Source organism: Lampetra planeri, chromosome 15, assembly GCF_965212315.1.
Source record: "Lampetra planeri chromosome 15, kcLamPlan1.2.h2, whole genome shotgun sequence".
Taxonomy (NCBI): Eukaryota; Metazoa; Chordata; class Hyperoartia; order Petromyzontiformes; family Petromyzontidae; genus Lampetra; species Lampetra planeri.
In genome coordinates this window covers 4,022,075-4,050,014 of record NC_136121.1, presented here as the reverse complement: position 1 = coordinate 4,050,014, position 27,940 = coordinate 4,022,075, and the positions used below count along the sequence as shown (strand labels likewise).

The following is a 27,940-nucleotide window of genomic DNA, read 5'->3' as shown; positions in this document are numbered from 1 at the left end:
AGCGAGAGCAACACAGGTAATCAACCAGGCTATGCGTTAATTGTGTGTTGACCGACCCTCTGTGTTGTATTACATTACATTTCGATATTTTACTAGGTTATTTAATTTTAGTGTGTCCTTCTCCTGATTTTCAGGCTTGCTTGCCGTGCCATCGCATTCGCAGCACCACGTCTGTTGACCACTCATTGATATGCTAATTTTTTCTCTAACCCTCCTCCCTCTCTCTGCCTCCGCCCCCCCCTCTGTCTATTTAAGGCCACCACACAGAGACGATCACCCCTCTCTGTTACCTGTGTTGCTCTCGCTATGTATCTTGGTGATATCTGTCTGCTAATATGTCTGTCTATAGTTTTCTGGTTAGATTTTATGTCGCTATTTCATTATACCTGATGATGATTGCTTGTGTTGCAATCGAAACGTCGTATTCTATTATTTAATTTATTATTTTATCTTTAGACGTGACTTAACCGAAAGAAACAAATAATAATTCCTGCAGTCACGAAAGTTCTAAAATTAAGATTGAACCACTATCTATGTTACTTTACCAAAATACCTAAAGAATATGATGGAACAACCAACAGTTTCTGAATTTTCTGTACTCCGAGACTGGAAAGTGTTTTCCTCTTGCCTATGACAAGTTTCTCTTAAATATACGTCAACAATATACAACCCTAATTTATCACTACAATGCACATGTTGTGTACAAATTCTTTATGTGGAGTGGCATGCCGATACTCATGACCTCGCAGCACTGGAACAAGGTTGATGGCAAGAGGGTGGGAAGGTCTTCGTCCAGTAGTGGATTGACAATGCCTAATGATAAAATATACTGCATTTTTTTCACAGTGCCCTGATAAGTTGTGCAAAATGCTCTTCGTCATTAATGTCATCACCATCATCTTCGTCACTGTCGCTTCCTTCAAGGAAGAAGTCGTCATCCCCTTCTCCTCCTTGGAAGAGCCTGGATGAAAAAGGTGCACACAACAACGATATCCATCCGTACATCAAATCGCTGTCAGAAAAGAGTTTAGTAGCCAATTAAGGAGCATGCAAATCATGTTACGAATTTACTTTTGCGACACAGTTCATGTTCTGAACTGTCCAGGAAAAGTGAACCACCTGTTGTAAATTAGACGAGAATTCAGAACAGTGTGTTAGTGTGTCAAAGGTCAGTGTGTATCTCTCTGCACAAGTAGACACTGGCTGGCTTGTGTTTATCTTCATTCGTGAATCTTTCCATAAGATGAGCACTGTTGACCTCCCACAAAGGAGTACTAATTTTATTTAACCTCCGTGAGATGATGATCTTTCAACCATGAATTAGACCTAAATGTGCAACCTCGTAAAGCAAGTCAAATGATCCACAGCATAACCCCAGATAGATACAATGAGTGAATATACATAATTAAGACAAACATTGCAGGATTAATCATGAGCAGCTCAAGTATATATATAAATTTGAATCAATTAGTCAGGTGTAGGTCTATTAGCATTTGGATATGCAGATGCATTCAATGCTAGGACCAGGACATTTTAGAGCTACAAGACATGTTGAGATGTAGCGGCCATTAACACTAAGCAGCCAATGAACAAAAATATTAATCGGCAAACAATCAACAGGTTTTTTTATTTGAGTAATTTACAAGTGAAGTTGGGTGACAAATAAAAGGAAAGAGTTCCAAAGCAACGTGCGACCATCGTTCGCCTTGCAACAAATCTACCTCACGATATAAAACAGATGTCTGGGTTTCAGCAAACCTCAACAACACCCACCTGTTGAAGCAGGGTGAGCGGGCTTCGTTGAAGTGGCCGTATGGGTTCGCGCGGGACAGCTCTTTCAAGCAGATCCAGCAGAAATAGAGCTGGCAGCTAGTGCAAGTCATTTTATTGCAGCCATCCACTTTCTGCAGGCCACAGAGGATGGAACAAAAGCAGCAACATCCTTCTCTTGACAACTGTAATATACGTGACGTCACCACCATGCACGTGCACTAGTGTGAAAGCCAGACAGGCAAGAGTCCAGGCAGAAAGCCAGCCAGCAAAACTTTTTTCTAATATAGTATGACAATATTTTCTATCCAGCCTACTATGGTATCCTTCTTTCAGGACATGTTCTCATACAATGACCTTGCTACCAGAACATTTGTGATCTAAAAATAAAATGCTTTAAGAAAATAATTGTGAGCATATGCCCTGCTAGGTGGTACCAATACAAATTTTTGGACCAATATTGAAATTTATTTTAGAATTGCATTTGTAAATTTTAACTTAAAACTTTCGTGACTGCAGGAATGAATATTCTTTGGTTCTTTCAGTAAAGTCACGTAGAAAAAAAGTGAATACAAATAAAAAAAATCCACTAATGTAGACTGTAGCCTGGTTCTTAATCGGAGTGAGTGTACTGGCAGTCTACAATGTGGACTAACCTGGTGGAATCAGCAGTTAGACATCTCCCTCAATCAAGCTGAGATGACTAGGCACGAGGTTGCCAAAATTATTGAGAACAGTAAAGTTCCAAAAAACAAATATTAACTTCAGTGAAGCAAAAGCCTTAAGAGAATTGAGAGCAAATAAAGATATCCAAAATCTTGCTGCTAATAAGGGCCGATCGACTGTTGTGATGCCCAGCGAGAACTATGATAATAAAATCTCAAGATTTACTCGATGAAGGTACCGACCTTACATTTAAACGAGACCCAACGAGCACTTTGGAACGTAAAACGGCAATCATTTCGAAGTCATCAATTCCCAAGGAAGAGCAATACCTCATCAAACCAAGGGCATCAAAACCACCAAGACTTTATGGGCTACCAAAAATTCACAAAACTGATGTCCCATTAAGACCCATAGTTAGTACAATAGGCTCTGCCACGTACAAAATAGCACAATACGTAATTAAACAAATACAGCCCTACATCGGTAGGACCTCTTTGTTCGTAAAAAAGTTTTGATGTGACCTCTCTGTTCACGAGGGTTCCGGTCAACGAGTCAATTAAATTACTCGACACTTTGGTAACGAACAACGGTTTAGCCAAAGATATCCCAAGACTAGCTGAACAGTCTAAAGAACACAGACTTCTTGTGGCAAGGCGACTTCTATAAAACAAAAGGAAGGAGCAGCAATGGGCTCTCCTTTGTCTCCTGTGAAAGCGAATTTGTACACGTGTAGTGTTCAGCTCGGAGACACTCGGAGACGGCGTGGAGGCAACACGTTTATTACAACTTTCCCTAATACACACGAAAGGGTATAGCTGTCCCTTTGTCAGCTACCCTAGGGAGGTATCAGGTATCTCCTCCGGGCTAATCCGGGGTCTCGTCTATTGGCAGGTCTTCTCCCGGCATGATGGCTTCCGGGCTTTTCCTCGTCAGCAGCCCCCCCCAAACCTTTTCGGGGGTCCGGTTTATATTCCCGGCCCAGGGAGCTCCGTCCGCTCTTTTCCACGCCTCCCTTCTCGGGCTTTTTAGAGGGGTCTCGTCTCAGCCCCAGGGCCCCCTACCCTTCAGAGGCTGGCACTGCACACAGAGCACTGCGCTCTCCATCCTCAGACGATCTCTGCCGGCCCTTGCTAGACCCGGTACTGCGCTCCTTCTGCACCGCTGTTGGCGGCGTGAGAGGCGCGCGTCTCGCCTCACACAGGCCGGCTTAATGTATCCTGCAGTGGTATCCACCGATGCCACTACACATCGAAGATTTTAAAACAAAAGCAATAGCTTCAAGCACACTAAAACCATCTGCTTGGTTTAGATATGTGGATGACACAATGGTGGTCTGGCCACGTGGCAAAGATGCACTGAATGCATTTCTAAATCATCTCAACTAGCAAAGCCCATCCATCCAGTTCACCATGGAAGTGGAAGCTGACAGAACTACCATTTCTGGTTATTCTGCTCGGACGGGGTAGAAATGGTAAAATAACGCACATCATTGACCGAGAGGAAACGCATACGCATACCACCCCCCCCCTCCCAGAAGTGCTCGCGATCCCGCCGATGGCAGTCGCTGCCCATATGGAGGAGGGGTCACTGTTAAGCACCCTATTCAGCACCGTCGGCAGCTCCATCGACGACGGCAATGAAGTCAATCTTTTTCTGAGCATGGGCGTCACGACCGTCAGTGTCTTGACTGACGTAATGCAGTGGTCTCCCCGCAAAGAGCTGCTCCCCGCCCACTACAAGTCCACTCCCTGCGAACACGCGAATAGCGGAGCCGGACAGGAGTTCATATGCGTTCGCCAGTCGCTGTCGTCGACGCTCTTCATTCAGTCCATATGCTTGCGCTCGTGGATCGTGGCCGGCTGCCTGAAGGTCCCGTCTAACCGGGCCGGAGCGGCGAAGGATCTTATTGCCCGTTGTTCGTCCGAGAACGACAGCAATGACGAACTTGATCAGGTTGTTGATGAGATTGTCATCGACCAAGACGACTGGGACGAGGCAGTTATGGAGGATGGTGTCGTCAACAGCCGCAAAGCCCGATTCGAGAGTATTCTATACGAATAAAGCGCTCTACCTCGCATTTATCTGTTATAAACCTTTTTCATGTGTAGTACCCCGGTAATTACCCTGTAGTCAGGTAATTTGTATGGAGTAAGGGTAAAAGGTAGGCTTGTTGTTTTTACCTTTTACCTTACCTTTGCTTCGGACTAATTATAGACTGCCAGTATGCTCTCAGTTTAATAACTATTGCTACAGTCTACATTATAGACTGCCAAATACGCTCACCAAGCTTAAAAACCAGGCGACAGTCTACATTATAGACTGCCAGTACACTCACCGAGGTTAAGAACCAGGCTACAGTCTACATTATAGACTGCCAGTACACTCACCCAGCTTAATAACCATTGCTACAGTCTACATTATAGACTTCCAGTACACTCACTCCGATTAAGAACCAGGCTAGTCTACATTAGTGTTTTTTGTTATTTATATTTTTTTATTATTTTAATTCACTTTCTTTTTATTTATATTTTTCTATCTACGTAACTTTACCGAAAGAACCAAAGAATATGCATTTCCAAAGTACGATGTTCAACTTCCCTGCACGCGTGATTTTTTTTATACAAAACTTACAATGTGCGGTTACTCAAAGTAAAAGTTAACAGCCCATATAAGAGGAGCAATGTTGAATACAGTTTAACACGTAGGCTTTCGTGACCAATATTATCCATAAGAGGTTTTTTGGGTTAGATCGCGTAAATATCTGTCGTTAAACCTGCTAGCACCTGACACAGCCAATTAGTAAGGTTTGTCAAGTAAACAAAACATGCCTATTTGTTACTCGCACAACACACCGGTGTGTTGGAGAGTAACCCCACAACATTTACAATTCGAGTACGACGTTTCGGCAGTAATTACAAATAGCATCTTCAGCATTGGCTGCGCCTGATACTCGTTTTAATTAAGGCCGAAACCTCCATTATGAATGTTGAATGTGTTGACTCATTCAATCGACCAACCGCATTGGACTGGTATGGAACTTGGTGCATGCGAATACATATTTTAGGTGTGCTAGCTTCTGAGCTTAATCGGTTTTAATGCCAAGAACAATTATAGTTACTTAGTCCATATTAAATGCTGTCTTGACCCAGCAGTTTGCTTGCTTAAACAAATGCTGCTGGATAATGATCTGAAAAGAAAGTTAGCCGATGGACTAAAACAACATTTGTATTTATATGTGGAGACATGGAACAAAGATTTGCTTATATATGCTTTTACCCATAATGCTACACAGGAACATAGAATGAGTTTGTATACTGTATATTAAATGCTTGACTGTTTCAAACATCTGTGTCTCCAGCATAAAAAAAAACCTTGTGGGATATTTGGCCAGTTCTTTACTGAGCATATGTAAGGAAGATATAACCATAGTACACAAACTCATGCAGATGAAGGAATAAAAGATTAAGCATCCCTCTCCTAAAATAAGGTCGTGTTGATCTCCATTGGACATTGCCACGACTAAAATTTTGAACGCTGCTGATTTATTCAGGAATTTAAACAAGTTTTTTTTATTTTACCAGGTAAAGCCCACTGACCTTTCAGCTCTTTTTCAGAGGCGACCTGGCCACACAAGATAGCTCATTAAAGTTGCTTATAAAACGTGGGAATTTATGGTAGCAAATTAATCAAATTAATGAAATAAAGTGAATATAATTAAGAAACTAAGAATTAAGTAAGGACCACGGATGTTGTTTCTGTGCTGACCCTATGATGGCCAGTGAAAGCTCGTGGCTCGGGATGAAAAGCGAGCCCACTTGGTGTTTTGGTTAGCCAAGAGCTGTCGTGGTTCATGTGGATCAAACAGATCTAGCACACCACTTCCCAGTGATGCTAGAAACATAGCACAAAATACACCCATGCCTTGATATTGAACGCAAGATCTGAGCGACCATCATGAATCCCTCCTAAAAAACAAAAGCCAACACCCAGGACCGCAGCATGGCTCATCGTCACCAAAACAGCCATCATGAACCATTTTAAATCAAATAAATGTGTCCCTCGTACAGCAATCGGTGCCAGGCAGTAGAAAGAGAAAGTGGAAGCCAAGGGAGGCAGCGAGTCTCACTTGGATGTGTGTGCAACAGCGTGGGCAGGCCTTGGCATTCTGGGCAAGCCAGTCCTTGGAGTGCACTTCCTCGATGGCTCGCTTGATCGTGTGCTTGCCGTAGCGCTGCTCTAAGAAAACCCTGGATGCGGCGTCCGCATTGTTGTACTCTTTGACGATATTCCCGAGGTTCTCTGATAAAAAAACATAAAAGAAAGACAATCCTATCAGCCGTACTATGTAAACTGCACGATTAAAAGAGGATTATTAATGAAATTACTTGCTGAATTCAAGGGCTATGAAGGTCGTAAGTCTACCAAAGCTGGATCAATTAAATTTCCTGTTTGTCAGTCTATAAACTTGCATTAACAGGATAAGCAGTGAGAAGAATGCAAGTTACTACGACTCTTTTAGCTTTAAGAATTAAAAATAATGTCAAGAGTGCTGAATAGTTAAGCATGTTGCTTAAATAACATATACCTGAGCGACTCAATATTCTTTCTAAACTCTACAATGGCACGAGCTGAATTAGCCAGCTCTGGTGGGTCTATCGGCAAACATTGGATGAGGAATATGGTTTCCAGATAAGGTGGCATATATTATGCCTACTTTTGATAGCTTTTCTTCATACCCGAATATTTTTTTGTTAACGATTCAAATAATTCTCCTCCTGCTTAAATATGCAAAGATTTGCCACTGATCTCTGCTGGTGGCCCTTGGCCAATTGGGGGGAGGGTTGGGGGGTAGGAGGGGAGGGAGATTCCACATTCCCATCAGAGGGGCTGGGTCTATTGAAAGGGTAAATGTTACAAGTGGAAGACGAGATGGCATGAACATTTGTGTGGTTATGTTAATATTAAAAGATGGGCTTCGGTGTAGCCATTACTCGACAAGAGAAGGATTTTCACATAAACAATTGTGCTCACATAGACAGCATGTTTGAAAACAAATACAACCCTGCAGCAGTTATTGAAGTGAAAAACGTTACAATTCTATATATTTTTTTATATAATCAGATGGCATGCTTTGAAAAAAAAAGACAAATTCACAGAGAGCAATTGCACCGGATTTTGTTGGTATGGTGATTATTCTAAATGTAGGTGTCTCACAAGCTACGTGCATTATGTTTATTTTACAGAAGGGAAAATTGCAGGTTACACGTGTGTATTAGAACAACTGTAATTGTATGACGCATGGCAGTGGAAGGAAAATATGCATGCATGGACACAGATTGCAGTTTTAAAATAGGTACGAGTAAGCTCATGCAAAACACATTACAGATTTAGTTTCTATAATTTAATAACCAAAGTATCTATTCCATAAATATTCACAGGTCCAAAGTGTACAATTTTAATCCCTGGCAATTACTTAAAACCCAGTCCTTCCCTCTAAAACATTTCAAGGAAGATTCACCCTCAAAATAGCACTAATATTGAAATACATATCTAGGCTACATGTATCCTGTGCTGTTCAACATATGACAATATTGTAGATTCGTAAAGACCAACTACACCATATTGTTAGGATGCCATTTTTTTCTACTTAACGTATGGCAGTCAAATGACAGTGACATCTTTACGATAATCATACAAAACACACATGCCAAAATCCACTTTCAGGGCTGATGTAATTTGGTAATATCACGCAATTGCATTCCAAGTGAAATTGATTCCTTGAGCTTCAAATAGACATTTAAAAGCATGTGTAATAGGTGCTCAATATTTCATAGACACAGTAAGCTGAGCAAGTGACTTCACAAAAATCTTAAAAATGTGATGTCATATGACAAAACATATTTGTGGCAGGACGGTGGGTTTAACTATGTACGTTGCTTTTCGGAGGTGATGTAGATGACACAGCCATGGTTATAAATTAGTAATACAATAATAAAGTGTGTGTATACATCTGCAGCACTTAAGTCAATCTGCTGCTGGATGAGGGCCTGCCCATAGCGTGCGGGTTAGTTTGATCACAGTTCACCGTGCTGGTCAGTATGAGTTGGTGGAGATGAGCATAGACATGGAAGAATAGAAGTGCAGTACAACAAAATATTTTACTGATTTGCCCTCTGTTTCCCACAATATAACGTTGCAATTTTGTTATAGTAATAATATAATTGGTTGTGTGACAACATGTGTAGTGAGTCCAACTGAGTCGCAGACGTTATCTTGGGAGCAACACTATTTATTCTGCAACCGAACACAACATTACACAATCTACACTCGGGTCTCGAATGCCCATCTAATCACGCTATGGCAGAACTAGACACAGTTCGCTATCACGGCCCGGACCACAAGCTGGGTCCCGGACGGTGTGGCTCGAGGCTTCTTCTCCCTGACGTGGATCTTCTTCACAACAGCACATGAAGAACCTCGAGCTCCTCACGGGGCCCCCGTTATATGCCCCTGGGCTTGGGGCTGGCTCCGCCCTTCGCCCCGCCCACCTTCAAGATCTCTCGAGCTCTTTCTCGAAGGTTTCCGAGAGCTCTTTTAGACCAAGTGACCGCCCAGCGGCCCCCGTCCACCGGTGGACCCCCTCCAATATCATCTGGTCAAGTGTCAGCAGGTCAACCAACATTTCATGCCCCAAAGTAACCCTGGCTGGCTGACGCTCCCTCTCGCTCCCTCACCGGGAGCCCGCACTGCACACTGCTCGCGGTGCCTCCGAGCTGACCAGTGCTCACCCAAGCCCCGCTAGGGCTGGTACTACACCCCATGACCGGGCTGCCCATAATGACAACACATCATCCGCCGTGGCTTCGTAAGCCCGGCACCACAGTGACAATCACAGTCACTACACATGTATAGAGAAAACACCACAGTTTGGATGGTTGTGAATTCGTCCCTGTTGGGAATTGATCAGTCCATCATCTGTATCGGATTAAGTATCACTTTGTGCCGCCAAGTCAACAGTGGTCATCCTTTGGAGAAACTGGCCTCCCATCGTGGGAACGTGGAATTTCTACCGCTGGCTCAGAGTCGTCAATGGAACAAATGCCATCGTTGAATAGTATTATTATGTTGGGTTGGTTAGCACCTTGCGCTATGAACCTGCCGACCATCTAACATAAGTGGCAAGTGATATCTGAACAGATCTTGGGTCTCCACCTTTATCAACCCGCCTGGTTAAGGATGATCAAGCAACAATCCACAACCAACAACGCATGGGGAGGCATTCATATAGCAGTGCATGACAAAGGACTGAAAATCTTTCATGAGATCTTGTAGATGTCTACAGGAATCGTATTATATAATCTTTTTCCCACCTTCATTGAATCTTGGAAACACGGGTGCTGGCACAAAGCAGCAAGCACATGTGTAAGCAGCAATATATACCGTGTGTAACCTTCAAGCGTGTTAAAATATTAACACATGACATTTAAGTGCTGTCGAGAACAAATGTTTCAAAACAGCAATATAGCCCATTGCGCAGTACGGCAATATAAAACTCAGCAAATACTTTCAAATATCTTTGTGAGACAGGAATGTGTGTTGGACTCTTTGAAAGAAACTAGTATTTTGTACATATTTGTCACGTTTTATGCACAAGAAATACTTTATTTAGCAGTGACAGCAAGGAAAATCCCATCTATGTGCCTACTGGTTTCATTCAGGTAAACGAATAAGCACAACTTAAATTCACCCTAATGTAGATACTATGCTGCCTACTTATTTGTTACAACGTACACAAGGCGAACACAGCACCAGCCTGCAAGTGGGCATAAGTCTGCCAGTCGGGGGGCAATGTTGATATTTGTTTTCAACTAATGGGTAAATAATTATTTTTATTTGGACCCCCAGTATACGTGGCCGATATTTTTCCGAACGTCACAGGATCATTAACATCCGCTGTGATGCAAACGGCGCATCATTTATGGTCAATACACCTTAGCGCCCAGGCACTTGAACCACAAACCTTTGGAACAAACAGAAAATGCGTGAACGCTCTGCCATGTCACTGCCCCGCATGGTAAATATTCAACCTTGTGACTCACATGCCTCCTGCGATAACCAATAAAACCTACTCATGTGGCCGACAACATAATGCATGTCACTTCAAAACACCTTGTAAATACAGCCATTTTGAGTACAGGTGTGCAATTGTATACATGGCTAATTGCTTTTCAGTTCAGCGTCGAGCCTGTTAACCATGAACATGCGTCTGAAATTAAATTTAAGAGCTGACATTAATTCATGTTAGGGGGCACTGTTGTGAGTACATTCAACTCACAATCAGACAACCTGCAAGTTAAAAACCCTATATTATAGCAATGAAATGCAACTACATCTCAAGCCACTGCACAAAATAGTGGGACATTTACATCACGCGGGGGTGGAAGGAGCTGAAAAATAAATCTGCGTATATATGAGATATAGGTATTTTTTGTAGAAGAGAATCATGGCCGATAGATAAGAGCAAAGCATTGAGCCTGGACTTGAATAGGAGCAGAAGGTTGGCAGCTTGAATGGCACAAGGTGAAGGAGTTCCAGCACAATGGGGGTAGCAGAGGAGAATAAGCAACCTCACATTTGATCAGATCTGGAACAATGATGGACTGTCAGAGTGGTTGTGCGAATGAGCTGCTACTCTCTGGGTCAGCCTGAGCTGCTCCTCCCTGAGTGCCTGCTGCTCCCTTTCTGTACTGCCTATTTGCAATCATATGAGACAATCAAACCTAACTAGACTGTTGGTGTGTTGGAGTTATCTATGTGCAATGTCTCTCATTAACTCCCCTCTCGACACCTTCTGTTAAATGCCACCCTTCTTACACACCCTCCCTCCCATTCTGCACATCCACTACATCATCCCACCCCTTTCCCCCACCCTACCCAAAAGTGTCCCTCTGCATGGAGTGTCAAGTCCCTTATTTTTCCCTCTTCCACTTTCCTCTCATTATTGTCTTTCCTTAGAACCTCTCCTACCTGCCACCCATCATTAAAAAGCTATCCTTTACCCCTCTCAAATAATCTGCTCTGTAAATGTCTGGTTATGTTGCTAATACTGGGTGGAATCGAGGTTAAATCCCATCTCAATTCTGAATTATTCTGTATATGTCATATCTTAATTCTGGTGAATTTGCAAACAGAACAGGCTTCTGGATTGTCCACGTAAACATAAGAGGGTAATTGTGCAAATTTGACCAATTTAAACGACAATTTCATCACCTTTGTCCAGATATCACTCCTCATTTGTAATAAACACGATATAAATGAGTAACTATACTCTATTTCATCTAGATAGCAGTCCAAGAGGTGGTGGCATAGCTATTTACACCCACAATAAAACACCATCCTCTCAAACCCATTCTGTTACGAATAAAAGGTTATGTACAAGTAGTCATCATAAATGCCACTTTAGCTGGCAACCAAATCCTTCCTTTAATGTGTGGCTATAGACCACTAGAGCTGGCTAATCCAGCTACCGCCATTGCAGAGTTTAGAAAGATTAGAGTCACTCACCAGGAAAGAATGAGTAATTATTAGAGATTTAAAATGGAATTGGCTCAACCCACCAGATGAGGTTCAAACCTTTGTTAATTGGTTCAACCTCACTCAGCTAATCGACTCAGCAACGAGCTCAAAAGTAGATAAAATGAGGAACGAACCTCTATTGGATGTACTGTTGACTTATGCTATGTAAAATTCTCTCAAGTCGTCATACTTGGAAATCATCATAGCACCATTCCATAAGGCACTCGAAAAAACAGTTGACATCCAAATGGCCATCTACAAGCCTTCAGCCAAAATGTTCTGCATGCAATCTAGAAAATGTATCTGTCCCATCTAAAGCCTCACCACGTTTATGTAGTAATGGTAATCTACCCCAAGCTTTTAATTACCATACCATCACAGTGCTGACATGCTAAGCCAACTCGCCTCACTCAAGACAATCGATACACCTCCTGTCCATCTTATATAACTTATCGCTCAAGGAAACTTCAGTACACCAGGAATGGAGAACTCCTTCCGTTTGTCCTCTTCTAAAAGGTGGCTCTACAAGACGACCACAAAAATTACAGGCCAATATCAACACTAGTTGCAGGCCTGCAAGAGCCACCCCAACACTCTTGAGCAGACACTTTGACCTTGAGTTGAGTCTACAATAATCTGCAATCTAAAAAATATTTTTGTTCGACAATTTTTTGTTCTCAAGTGCAAGGTACCCTTAAAAACCATATAGCATTTGCTGACATTCATAACAGACCGAATGACCTGGGTACACCCACTCAAATGACGGATGACATGCAAAAGAAACAATGTGTACACACCTGATTTAATGATGCAGGCCGAGATGCCGTGGTAGGCGTGCCTGCACACATTGCAGAAGGCAAATTTACACTGGGGGCAATGGCCCATGGTTTTGTTAGGCTCCAGCAGCACAGGGGTCTGGCAGCTCATGCGCGGGCAGTACACCACGTCAGCCATGAGGTCGAGGCTGGACTGGAGCAGCAGGCGGTCGTAGCGAGAGAACAGCTCCTCTCCCACCAGCTCTCTCACCTGTGCAATGAACACAACACACCACTTAGGAATTTTGCCAGAACGGCTTTGCAACATCCGAGTGCTCAACTCACACTTTCAAAAAGGTTGCCATTTAAAGTTTCAGTCAAGGTTTGACGAAGTCCATTATACTTCTCGGGTCAATAAAATTGGGACCACAATGTGGAATTCAACAGTGAATCCCATATACATAGTTATCCGTTGCCATATGAAAACATAAATTCCACCACTGGCTCAGGAGGATATTAGTGGAGATGGAGACCAGGATTTGAAACCGTAACATTCTGCAGTGTCTCTTGATTTATGGAGCACAATAAATATCCACAAACTTAAATGGAAGCCTGTGTGTTTTTTAACAATAAATGCAATATCCAAGTATGGTCGTTGAAACAATGGAAATATTTCTCAAATCCCTTCCACCTCTGTCCACCAAGCAGTATAAATGGGTACATTAAAGTTGCATTCCTCGTTTAACATGGTAGATGCGTTCTTGAAATGTGGCGTTAAGCGCAAAAAAACGTGCGAAGCAAAAAGAATGCCCCCATGAAAATGTGACAATAAAATTTGGCGAGATACAATGTACTATGCGCACGCTATAGTGGAATAACTGAGGGTACGCCTCCGCGTGACCGTATCATTCCACGAACTGTATCGTACCGCTCAGTCGCCCAGCTCAAAAAATTAGTCAGAAACCTCGCTTTAAGGGTGCGCGTTCCAAATTATAATAGACGCATTCCGCGCTGTGCAAAAAGCGTTCCCGAATGGAAGAATTGCGTTATAGCAAAAACACATGAATAAATCGACATTTGGTGTGGCAGGGTTTAAGTGCGGGCACTCCCACATTTTCAAAGACGTCGGACCACTGTGGAAGAGGCCAAATACCCTCTAGTGGGGTTCTCTAGAGCTCCCTCTAATCGAGGCTTGAGCAAGCAATTTTAAAGGGGCAAATACCACATTTAAATGAAGTTCCATCCCATTACTTGCCTGAGATGGGGTAGCAGCTGTCTGGCACTTGGGCTCTGGGCAGGTGAGGCTGTGCACATTGCCCTCCTGTATCTGCAGCTGGAAGTAGGCACTCAGGCAGTCGCGGCAGTACACGTGCTCGCAGCCGCTCAGGTTCACGCATGACGAGCCCAGCTTTTCGCACAGGCAGATGTGACAGTTGAACACGCGGGCGGAGAACACTTTCTGCCTCTGCGCCTGGTCGTAGTCCAGCAGCTCACCATACAGTGAGGACCAGGACTCGCAGGTCTGGATGGCCCGTGGGTCCAGCGGTCTCACGTCGCCGGGAACCCGTTTGTGCTGCTTCGCCTCACCGTGCGCTGCTGGAGGCTGCGATAGACCCGCTCGCCCACCGTCGACTGCTGCGGTTTTGACGAGGTCCTCGGGCTCCGCTTCTGCCCTGACCGTCTTGCCATGATCACGCTTGCGTGTCGTTCCACTGGCGATGGACTTGACTTCCAGGGGTGGAGCAATTCTGAGAAAATCCAATGTGTCTTCCTTCAAGAACTGCGACCAAGTATACAAGATTTCCATGCCTCTGTTTTCCTGCCATAGCTCATCCATTGTGTGGCAAAGCCATGATAACTGTACAAGGAAACAAGCAAACATGTGGCGATAACTACTTAATTCATAGAAAGAGCAGCCAATGAAATGGAAATGTTAAATATAATATTACGAAGTGAAACATATAATTACAGTTATATTTACTACCCTTCTAAAATAAATATACTGTAATGGAACATCAACTGGTTGAAATTAAGGATGATCACAAACACATGAAATAATGAATGCCATTGTATTCTTATTACCAAAAATATGAAAAAGTACTGCAAACCCATGATCTATCACAAATTTTCACGCGAGTTATTCTAATAAGCACATTACATTGAAGTAGGGTCTAGAAATACGACTAAATTAGGACCATTTGACTTTTTGGTTTGTTTTTACAAATAAAAAGTTAAAATGTTTGTCAGGGACTCAGTCCACCATCTGTGTGAGGTTGATTAAATGACAATAACTCTGTGGGAAGTGAATAGTGGTTTTGAGAGTTTAATCAGAGGCCCAGGGATCGCAATGGAGATGAGCACCACCAAAAAACAAAGGCATTGAGCATTTTGACCGTTTATCAATATATTTTCACTGTCCCCTCTAGATACACAACAAACTATTTATGTGTGCTCACCACATCCACAACAACATGAATCAACATTTCCCACAATTGATTTATTTGCAATATCAGTGTTTGTTATAATAAGAAAATCTTGACTACCAAATTTTTTATTTTATTTTACAAACGAACCAAACAAACAAAAGCTGTGATGACATTTGCATTGCCATAGTTACTGCTGACATAAGACATTCAAACTTGAAAATCTTGGAGGTGGCCGGGTTGCCCAGGGGGGCTAATACCATGCCAGAGCGCAGGGCTCACACTGCTGAGATTGAACTAGGTACTCACGTATAGGATATCATCACCTAACTTGGCATTATCCAGTTATTAACAATGATATTTGCATGGCATATAACAAGATGTGTGTAGAATAAAATGCTTAATAAATTGACTTCAGAAGTATTTATTTATTGTCATTGTTCAATCTGACACAAGTTGATCCTCTGCTCTCTGCAATAGTCACGCATTGAAATGTTGTCATGAAAATTAGATGACACCAATAATAATTAGACTAATTAAAATAACTGTCATCCCTTTTCTTGGTTCTTTCGGTAAAGTAACATAGAAGGGAAGTAATAAAATAATAAAACATAATAAAATAATTCTCATGACGTTTCGGCCACAACGCAAGCAGCCGTCCTCAGGTGAAAACCAGGTCTGTCGAGGCGACAGGGTCTGAATGAAACAGCACACGTGCTTGGAGCATATATATAAGCTGTGTTGGAAAGGGGGGAAAGGGCGCCTTGACAAAATAATTTGCATATCAAGATGAATTTAGCATATTTATGGGAAATGCAGGTATGTGATTAGTACTACTTACGCCCGTGCATTATGCAAGATTAGCAGCATCAAAGGGAGGGCATTGAGCATTACACATAATGCTCAATGCCCTCCCTTTGAGGGAGGGCATTGAGCATTATGCTGCTAATCTTGCATAATGCACGGGCGTAAGTAGTACTAATCACATACCTGCATTATATTACACATAATGCTCAATGCCCTCCCTTTGATGCTGCTAATCTTGCATAATGCACGGGCGTAAGTAGTACTAATCACATACCTGCATTTCCCATAAATATGCTAATTTCCTCTTGATATGCAAATTATTTTGTCAAGGCGCCCTTTTCCCCCCTTCCAACCCAGCTTATATATATGCTCCAAGCACGTGTGCTGTTTCATTCAGACGCTGTCGCCTCGACAGACCTGGTTTTCACCTGAGGACGGCTGCTTGCGTTGTGGCCGAAACGTCGTGAGAATTATTTTATTATGTTTTATTTTTATTATTTTATTACTTCCCTTCTACGTGACTTTACCGAAAGAACCAAGAAGATGAATCCCTGCAGTCACGAAAGCTTTAAATCGAAATTTCATCCCTTTGTCAATCCAGTGTATGGATGAAGGCATCTCCATGCCATATTATTCATGGGGGTTGTTTAACCATACTTCACCCCTCTAGTCTTTGTGGATTGCAGATGGGATGCACAGGACCAGTTCAGACACATTTGCCACCTATGTTAGCTTTGGCCAGGAATCAAACTGAGGTCGACAGCACAGCATATTGACCATTACACAACTACTCCCTCCCATGACAGAAATCATCATCAACAGCAGCCATGCTCTATCCACTGCTGGATAATGGCTTCCCCAAATCATCGGTATTCCTCACGGTCTCACCAACTGAATAACTAAATTACAAATGGGAAGGCTAAACGATATACGTGTAAATCCTCGAACATCTGACCTGCTCACGCGACAGCCATTTGCAGGATATTGTGAACTGTGGAGGAGATGTTGAAGGGTAGTCGGAAGGCAGCTCAAAATTCATCACCAGTGGAGGAAGATGCTGCACCACAACGCATTCACCCGGCCCAGTACCTCCGCTGCCTGCACAACGCCGTCATTGTGGTTTCATCATGGACAGCCACATGTGTACATTGCATTCCATTAGGGCATGTGCCCATCAACTTTGTTCACAATAAACACTAGCTTTAACATCGTATAGTGGTAACTTCTATTACATTCGCTGTCATAGCTATTTGTACAATAACCTACAAGCTAGATTTAAAACTAATTTCTTTTTAACTGCTTTTTGTATTTAGTTTGTTGTCCTTCCTCCGCACCTCCGATTAGCACGGTTGGCTATGTACGGTGCGAAAGAAGCTCAACATACATATGTCCAAACAATTATGAGGATGTTTAAATATTATACTCTGAAAGCAAAATCATCATTCCAAAGAAAAATGGATAACTGTTGTCGTAAAATGGTGGTTATCAAGTGTATTAGGAAAACCTCTCCGGTATATTTCAGATGTTATTCAAACCAATATGTGATTTAACACTCTTGTGTCCAAATTGTCAATGTCTTCCTTTCATCTCAGTCGATGCAGTAAAAAGGTATATACTTTTTTTTTCCAATCTTAACAATGAGTACAATAACTGGAGTAATAATCATAAAACATGAAAGAAAACATAAAATAATACATGTTCCATTTGTAGAGTCCAATGCAGAGCAGGCAAAATATACCTGACTGTGTGCACAACCCTATAAACACTTCATGGAGATATGGGTTGTTGCACTTGAAAGATACAAAACTTTTAAGAACCAAAAATGTGGACACATTTTAAATGAAATAACCAATTAGGAGACTAATAGTCAATAAAAAGTAAAATGTATGAATCTGGGACAAGGGACTATTATGCAATCTCTATAAATGGCTTTGAGTTTGCAGTGGAAATTATATATTCTAAATACAGTGCTCAGACTTCCAAGTACGACTTTAGGCTTCCTACAAAGTGGTAATTATTGTATTTAGCCAGGCAGAATGATGCACTCCATCAACTTTCGCTGATACTTGGACTCACAACCAGCCAAAATAAATGTACTCATATTATATTACATATGCATAACCCATATACTAAATTGACAAATATATTACAGTATAAATTAATGTGCTTTTTTTTGCTCAGCAAATACAAATGGTCACTAAAGCACGTGATAAACATCATTTTGAGTGACGAATCAAAAAAACACAAATGCCAATCAGCAAAATTGTGCAAGATGCCAAAATTACCTCAGGAATGAAACCACGTGCTATAACTACGATGAAATCATTAACAGTTACTGGTCTCCAAATCACTTTTTAACATTTATTATGGTGAGCATTCATACTATTTTAAAAAACAAAACAAAATCCCTCGTAAAATTGTTATCATGGTCCCCGAGTGCAGGCCACACATTTTCAAGCACTGAGTAAACCAACACTGTTCAAGCTGTCATAGAGAAGAGTTAAAACATTTATTGGGTTGCGCAAGGTTATCAGAACTTGCGAAAGAGATGATTGGGAGGGAATTACGATACACAATGTTGAGAAATTCAAGGGAATGAGCAGAAATAGAACTGTGTTGACATGCAGACTGTTGGTTGAACAAAGTGTGGATGAGATGAAATGGGTATGCGTGTAGTATTTGATTTGTTTCTCCAAAATATTACATAATGTAATAATATCCCTATCACTACCATGCATTGTTTCCACCCGGTGTAAAGTGCACAACTCACAGGCTGAAGGTTTTCACAGGATGACTCAATGTATCATTCCTTCAGGGTTAAATGAATATGGACTATATTCTTGTTTATTTCGGTAAAGTCACGTAGAAGGGAAATAATAAAATAATAAAAATAAAACAATAAAAATTCTCACGACGTTTCGATTGCAACACAAAGAATCATCATCAGGTGTGAAAACTACAGCAAGATTTTTTTTAGCTGAAGTGGAATTTCCTTGCTGTAGTTTTCACACCTGATAATGATTGCTTGTGTTGCAATCGAAACGTCGTGATAATTTGTATTGTTTTATTTTGTATTATTTCCCTTCTACGTGACTTTACTGAAAAAAACAAGAATATGAATTCCTGCAGTCACGAAAGCTTTAAATCGGAATAAGGACAACTTTGAGGTGAATCAAAAGTGATTGTCCAAAAGAGGAACTGTCATCCACTGTACCCTCCAAACTTCTAAGAGGAATAAACAAACTGTGGAGTCATTGGCAAGCGGGCTATGAAGTCCATTTGCCCACCAAATATGGCCTTTTTTGCAAGCTTGGGTGACCCCATTGGGTTAAAAACCTGTATCTCAGGATTTCTGGCTCAATGCTGTGACATAGTTATTATCATCACACCTAGCCATCCATCCACCTCTGAAAGAAGAGAACAATTTACCTGTCATAATATGTTGTGCTCTATCAAGTCATTCAGTGTCCTAAAGTTCATAGCAATTATTTTCTGCAAAAATGTTCACATGCTCAGTGCTGAAAGTAGGACCTATGTGTGAACAAAAGATAATCCTAGGTCCAAAAAGGTGCATATGCCCCCTCCCACCCCACTTTTTGTACAATTGTAGTCGCATTTGTATGTTAACATATGTAAATTGTATGATATAATCAATTATGAGTTGCCTATCCTTAATGGGAGCTGTATCAAGGCAAGTCAAATTGTCTTCCTGCTCAAATGAGGAAGTAAGTGACGCAATGGACATTTTCACTTACGGCTGTGACCCAGCAGTGGAAATTCTTACATTTCCATAGCAACCAAAAATCAGAACTTATTTTACAGGCTCTGGAGGAGTGATCGTACGAGTCGACCTACAACTCAGATTTCGACTTCCAATGTTCAGATTATGGGTCAAGCACTCTGAGGTCTGGCACCTGACCGTATAATTCAAAGTCAAAATTTCATTTGTCAACAAAATAAATAAACAGGCAATATGTCTCTGTCACATATCAGTCAATGCAAGTACTTGTCACACATCTTATCAGCCACACAGCCTTCTGGGAATGTATCATTTCAGCAGCATTGTTTCAACAATGCAAACTCTGACCTGGGTTTAGCATTGTAAACTAAACTATACATTTTTACCAGGTAAGACCCCACTGAGCTATGTAGCTTTTTTTTGGAAGCAACCTCGCCACAAATGATAGCTCAACTAGATTGCTTATTCACATGGAAATTTATATCAGCCAAATATTCGAAACGCATGTTTTTAAATGTGCAGGGGAAAACCGGAGGACCCGGAGAAAAATCCACACGACCATGGGGAGAAGATACAAACTCCAAGTATACAGGCGTCAGGGTCAGGATAGAACCCATGACCTTCTGTATACCAGGTGAGGTAGTTAACATCTCACCACCACGGCACATTCAGTGTCTCATCGGCGGTCAGGCTGCCTTGAACAAATGCTGATGAACTGCTAGATGTTGATAAGCAAACACGTGTAATGAATCAAGATCACCTGTCTTGATGTGTGCGCCTCGCACAGTGAAGCCTGCAGGTAGATCCAAGAAGATCCGCAGCTCTCCTCCCAAAGCAGTCTCAGCCCGAAGAAATACATCCTCCCCATATATACTACTCAGCGCCAGCAGCTCATTCTCCTGGGATTCGAAATCTTCCGACGCCATTTATGCCTGCAATTTCCTGACAAAACCAAGCAAAAATATATACAGGCGGTCCTGGACTTAACAATGTTCGACTTACGTAATCCGAGTCGGTTCGGCTTACGTCAATACGTCAATCCGCACTTACGGCAGGTCGCCAAATGCCACCCGTGTTGTTATTTACAGTGGTGGGACCCGCACATACGGCATGACATCGACTGAGGCGCCGGTTGTGGAAAAACAAACATACAGTACGTCGCCCAGTCAGCCTGCCTCCCGATGCAATGCTCCAGTGCTAAATCTCTGCATTTTTAGTGATTTTTATGCATTTTGATTAATTTCATTCTTGAAATTGGCTTATTAGTAACTAGCTTTAACTACCCGGCTTCGCCCGGGACTTGGATTCACGACGCCCGGCCGCTTTTGTCTCCCCCCAGTGGCGATGTTCACACACCACACCAGTTACTCGTTTGAGGCCGAGTCGACCGAGGGGAGGCCCAGGACCGGTTCAAATAATCGTCACCGGTGGTGGCCGTGAGCGGGAATCGAACTCGGGTCGCCAGGTTCATAGCGCAGCGTGCTAACCACTACACTACCGCTCCCCCAACACACACGCGCGCGTCCATAGGTACACATACACGCGCTTTCTGCAGACACACGCAACTTTCAGGGTGCGTACGGCAGTAAACGACTCAAATAATAAACAAATGCTGTGCGAAGAACGCCTTAGACCTGCAACACATTTGTATGGCACTTTACTCGCGGATGGGTTGGGAGATGCGTGACATCAGCAGGCACACTGCATAACGCTTCCGCATGCGGGTGACATCACAGATGTGACGTCACAGCTCACTTCCCGTGCAAAATATATCAATTATTGCCCACCCCCCCTCTCCAAAAATAAAATACACAAAAATCTATTATTATAATTTTTGCATGGTGTACAGTCTGGAAACTACCCACATGCAAAATTTCAAGTTTGTTGCATGTCGGGAAGTATGCTAAACATTTCGAACAGACACACATATTCACAAATTTCCCTTTTATATATATAGATAAATCGGCATTTTGCGACCCCCACTGCCACTGTGTAGCATAGTATTACGTGCCAGGGACTCTATGAGATGATAGGACAATAGTCCGAGTCCATAATTGGCAATAAGTAATGGCAAAGCAGTTATAAGTGACTCAGAATTGTGCGCAGTTGCGTATACAGTACACGACTTGATTTGGCGCTTTCGTGCCTGCAGGAAGATGATGATTGCAGGAAGATGATGATTGCTTGTGTTGCAATCGAAACGTCGTATGCTATTATTTAATATATTATTTTCTCTTTCTACGTGACTTTACCAAAAGAACCAGAGTACACGACTTCCCTGAAGGCATACCTTCAGCGAGCGCGATGCCGATCACACACGGTTCGAATTTGACTCTCGATCGATGGCTGTGCCATCGCCGCACACGCGTCGAATAAAAAGCAAGGGACAAGTCCTTACTTACTAACAACTCCTATAATTTTTCATTGCTGGAGGAGGGGTTGACCCCCCCTGAAAATCCTGGCTCCGCCATTGTACATACACATACATACATGACCTCTCGATTGACTGTGGTGTATCCATTTATACTACTGGGTTATTGACAGAGGTGGATGGATATTGGAAGGTGTTTTAATGGCCCACCAGGAGATCGAACCAGTGAACTGAGGATTGCAAGTCCAGTATGCGAACCATTACACCGCGCGAGCATACAAACGGTAGAACATTTCAACTCCACCACGTGTCAGGCTGATGATTTTAAATAATGTTGCTGCAGGTGACACGAACCCATTCATTACAAAATAGGAATGGAAAAAAAACCCCATGTGATTCTTACACACAAGATTTAATGTATGCATAACAATGAACAGTAATCAATGCAATGGTATATCCCTAATACTGTATAATAACAATGAAGACTTACGTCCTGAACCACTTTTATGACAAATAACAGTTTATACATATTATAAATAAACATGCTTTCAAGGCTATGAATGTTGATACAGGAGAAAGTTAGTTTTCCAGAGTAACCTATCAGTTATCCATCTTTACAAACTACTGCACTTTCATGCAACGTGTCAGGCTGGTGTTCAGTCACAAGTGGGCAACTAGAATCAGAATATTTATTTAAACTTGAGAAACCCGATGAGCGATAAATATTTTATTTTTTACAGATGTCCAGTAGGGGCACGGGGTAAGAACGTTACAACAAGAATACAACACAACATGAGTGCAAAGAACAAGAAACGTAAACAAATCTCCCACACACATACAAATAAAACTAAACCATCCCCATCCTACCAGACAAAACCCACGTAACTCCCTGTTTGTACATTAATAACACACACTGCACATCATTCATATCTTTGTATTCATCATCATCAGTGATGATCAATTCAAAATTGGGTGAAAATATCTCTAAGTCGTCACCATCTGTCGTGATCTTATGACGCAATAGTCCACCCAGCACCCACACACGAGCTGATATCATCACTTCATCTACGCGGTTGACAGCCTCTCGGATACATTGCATCCCCTGACTGGCACTCAAATCTGAAATGCTCAATAAACACTGCACACTTGTCACCACCTGTTTTACAGGGGTATGTGCACATAAAATATAAATATCCCATTACTGACAGATGAATTGCAAAGGGAAAATATTAAACATGAACGATGTGCCCGAGGCGTTGGGAACACATTTACATAATATGCATTGTTTTGACATTTGGCAGGTCATAGCTGATACGGAATTGAATAGTTATAAAGTTAACATTTCAGAATATAGGTTTTGTAAGTGAAGTGAAGTCATTTCAAAGCTTTGAGGGCAAACGACAAACTAATTTGAAACACTACAGTAGAAAAGGTCTGAACAATGGGTAGCAAAAAAAGGCATTGGAGGCTTTGACAGGTTGGGATATACCAAAAGCTAATTTTCCTTTTAAGTTTATGGCAATTGTGAGTATGGCTCCGTTTTTTTTTTACAAACAACGGGATGTACTGTACTTCAAGTACTGCCATTATGAGTCTAATTTATTTAATGGCCCATGCCCAAACAAGGCAGCCCCATCCCAGCTGTGGAAACGCCACAAAGTGCCATTAATTGTATCGATCTTGGCAGGCTAATTGGCCGAGTCGACCCTTATCCATGGTTTGAACTCAAAAGCTTACTTCCAAAAAGTGTTTATCCCGATTGCACATATGCACACATTTACATGCGTTGTAAGTTAGTTTATATAGACATGTGCTGTTTGTTATAGTGTATGCATGCTATAGTGTGCGCATACATGCACACACATACATGTGTTGTATGTTATTTTGCATGACATGTTACATTTAAGACTTTGCTGACAACTACTGTAATACAGTAGTTAGGGAAATATATTACATTATTGTATCGTGTATAAGTCTCTCACGACATCTTGTGGCACAATGCGGCATTACATTTTATCTCCACAATTTTTCCAAATGTTATGGGATCACCAACTTGTGATGTAATGCTGGTTGGTTGGTGATACTTCTTATAAGGGGCGTTGTAGCTTTCTCCCATATCACACATTGCAAACAATCTTCGGATTATTTCAAGGCAAAGTTAATCTATGCTGATTTTCTGCATATAACTTCGTTGTGATGTTACAATTGTGACACAACAGCCCTTGTAAATATTGGCAGTGTTATATTTCCTTTTGTTTTGCAACAGAATACCATTATTTTACTGATCCGCTGAAGTCATGCACAGCACGAGGCCCTGAGCCCAGTCCTCCTCTCTTGTCGTAATCCCAAAACTAAAGTGCCCCATCAGAACCTAGCAGGGATCTTGGCGAACAAATGAACCTGCTCAGCCAATGAATAAAAAACAGAGGCATTGCAGAGACATGTTAAAGATGCAGCCCGTGTCGTTGCTTGCCCCACGTCACTGCTGTCAGAACAGCCACGAGAGGGAGGTCAAGAGCGCCCCAGGAAGCGATAGGGGAGGCCCTCAGTTGAACATACAGGCTGGCAAATCGCCCGATGAAACTGGTTGTAAACACCAGCGAAACGTCGTACTCTTGAATTGTAAATGTTGTTGGTTTACTCTCCAATACATAACCGGTGTGCTGAAGTAGTAACTAATTGGCACATTTTGTTTACGTGACAAATCTTACTAATTGGCTGTGTCGGGTGGTGGTGGGTTAATGACACATTTATATTTACGCGATCTAATCCAAAAAAAACATTATTATGAATAGGGGAGACCCTGTAGAAGGTATTTGGCCTACTCTTCCACACGTTTTTGACCTACTCTTCTAAAAAATTCAAAAGCTATTTTGAAACAAAGGTGCATGCTGTGAACTCACATTCAGATATTTTTTTCCACCAGTGTTGCAATGGCATGGCCAACAGGGCAAACAGAGCCAAACGTTTGGTGTTAGCAACAATACAAAAGCAAACTTGCACAATTTAACTTTGCTTAATGTTCTCAGCCTTCATGTTTTTCCCCCCTAGTTGACGGAGATTGTCATCTACAGGTGGTGATGTTAGCTTGTGATGACACTTGTTGAAAGCTGATGACTTTAAAAAGTGGGAAATAACCCACAATCTATCGTTCGCGTGCGTTCAGTGTTAACTAAACAAGGGGCAGACCTGGGGAGTCCCTTACTCAATGCCAACCTACATCAGAATCTTTATCCTGGAGAAATCCGATGGGCTATGAAACGCTTTATCACAGATGTCCAGCAGGGGCGGGTCAGAAAGTTGCAACAATATAAAACACGATAGGAGTGCAAAAGGTAAGTAAATCACTAAACATAAATAAACTATATTCTTTGGGTCTTTCGGTAAAGTCACGTAGATGGGTTCAAATTAATAAAAATAAACAAATCACAACACAAGCGATCCTGATGACGATCGCTTGTTGTGATCGAAATGTCGTTTTTTGTTTATTTTATTTTCATAAATTTGAACCTATCTACGTGACTTTATCAAAAGACCCAAATAATATGAATTCCTGCAGTCACGACAACTTTAAGTCAAGAGATAAATAACAGGACCCTGCGGGGTGGGCTGGTAGGAATAATACTTAGTACCGGTACAGGGATATCGACCGGGTATAGAGGAGTTAAAGAAAAAATTACTGTATTCTAGTGTAACGTTAATTAAAAGTGTTTGTTTTGACAAGAAACGCTGTGAGATTTAAAGACCCCCCAACACCACCCTCAACACCACCCCTCCCACCAGCCCTCACCACCCCTCCCACCAGCCCTCACCACCCCCCCACCACCCCCCACCACCACCCAACCCCACCACCCCCATCACCACCTTCTGCACTAGGCCTCGCGAAGCCTGCCGCACTAGGCCTCGCGAAGCCTGCCACACTAGGCCTCGCGAAGCCTTCTGCACTAGGCCTCGCGAAGCCTCTGCAGTAGGCCTCGCGAAGCCTTCCCTGCAGTAGGCCTCGCGAAGCCTTCTCTGCAGTAGGCCTCGCGATGCCTTCTCTGCAGTAGGCCTCGCGAAGCCTGCCGCACTAGGCCTCGCGAAGCCTGCCGCACTAGGCCTCGCGAAGCCTTCTCTGCAGTAGGCCTCGCGAAGCCTTCCCTGCAGTAGGCCTCGTGAAGCCTTCTCTGCAGTAGGCCTCGCGAAGCCTTCTCTGCAGTAGGCCTCGCGAAGCCTTCTCTGCAGTAGGCCTCGCGAAGCCTTCTCTGCAGTAGGCCTCGCGATGCCTTCTCTGCAGTAGGCCTCGCGAAGCCTGCCGCACTAGGCCTCGCGAAGCCTGCTGTTTCAGTAAAGTAAATTTGAAGCGAAGTTTAAAGTTTCGCCGTGAGGCGCCGGAAGCGACGGCCATCTTGTTTAGTTCACAGATCGCAGGGGGAGCGGGCGGCCATCTTGTCGGACAGGGTCATGCCAAGTGTTTGCAGTAGGGGGCGATGTTGATACACGGACGGACGGACACATTAATCTATTGGTGGTCTGGTCCACTTCGTTCCTACCAGTATAAACTAAACTTGACTATTTTTATTTTACTAGGCAAAGCCCACTGAACTATTCGTTGTTTTCCAGCGATCTGGCCACGAATGACAGCTCAACTAAGCGGCTTACTGCGGAAATTTATAGCAGCCAAATACTTTAAAACGCAGGTTTCTAAATGTGGAGGGATAAAAAACCAAAGGAACTGGAGAAAAACCAAGGCGACCACGTGGATAACGCACAAACTCCAAATATCAGGCGTCAGGGTCGGGATCGAACCCATGGTTCCTGCATATCAGGCGAGGTAGTTAACATCTCCTAGCCACCGTGATGATGATGAGAGAGAGACACACAAACTCCAAATATACAGCAGCAGGCGTCAGGGTTGGTGATCGAACCCACGACCTCCTGCATATCAGGCGAGGGAGTTAACATCTCCTATCCACCGTGCTTAGCAACTGCGGAGCCGGGGAATGGGGCGAGGGAGGTTGGGAATCAAGTTTTATAAATCCCCCGCAACTCGTAGCGTTACACTTTGAACTTAATTAGAGCTCTAAAGCGAGTTTCCAGAGTGAACTGTTTCAAGGCCTTGCGTTGTAAAGGTGACCGTGTGGCAGCCCGCAAATTAAAACACGACAAGTTTACATTACCAATTTTTACTTTGAACAACAAACAATGCAAATAGCACTTAAGCGGTCTCGATAGAACGTATGGAGAATGATTTTAGCGGAAAAGGAAGGCAAACTTTATCGGCGGATGCACTGTCATCAAAGTTTAACATCGCGAGGTTGGGTTACAACCACAAATCGGCACCCACACACGTTCGTAGAGCACTTACCCAAACCCACGCGTCTCCTGGCGCTTACTCTTGCCGCCAATCGCTAAGGGATTGCACGCACGTATGCGAAGACGTCTGCTGATCTTTAATCGAGAGAGGGTTGCGGAGAATTCGGCATCACCTTATCGTAGCCCTCAGCGGTAGGCCTCTGCTCTTGAAATTCTACAACAGATGAGACATAGAGTGGGATGGGGTGGCGGGGGGGGGGCACGCTCGCCTCCGATTGGTTGACCAGGCGTGACGTCGGCCCGCTTCGAATATTTATTTATTCTCTTAGGTTTTTTCGGTAAAGTCACGTAGGTAAAAATAAATAATAAAAATAATAGAAATAATAATAGAAATTAAATTATAAATGACTGTATCAAGTGATACAGTAAATTTAGCTGTGACGGTCCCACCTGATGACGGAGACTTGTGTTGCATCCGAAACGTCGTGATTTATAGTTTTATTTCTATTATTATTTCTATTATTTTTATTATTTATTT

At 42.6% G+C, this 27,940-nt stretch overlaps 1 protein-coding gene across 4 annotated transcripts; it reads right to left on the bottom strand.

Moving 5' to 3' along the window:
- Positions 1-528: 528 nt before the first annotated feature.
- On the bottom strand, positions 529-27,639 carry LOC144722606 (E3 ubiquitin-protein ligase RNF14-like). Of its 4 annotated transcripts, none has more exons than XM_078600830.1 (8): positions 27,455-27,638; positions 20,497-20,678; positions 16,953-17,095; positions 14,023-14,625; positions 12,810-13,038; positions 6,563-6,735; positions 1,774-1,904; positions 529-961 (listed from the first exon to the last, which is right to left on the bottom strand). In XM_078600830.1, the coding sequence occupies exons 2-8, from the start codon at positions 20,660-20,662 to the stop codon at positions 841-843; spliced, it is 1,566 nt and encodes a 521-aa protein (XP_078456956.1). In that variant the 5' UTR covers positions 20,663-20,678; positions 27,455-27,638; the 3' UTR covers positions 529-840. The 4 variants fall into 4 exon arrangements, with proteins under 4 accessions (XP_078456956.1, XP_078456957.1, XP_078456958.1 ...); XM_078600831.1 differs by having other exon boundaries at positions 27,576-27,612; XM_078600832.1 differs by lacking the exon at positions 20,497-20,678.
- Positions 27,640-27,940: the final 301 nt, after the last annotated feature.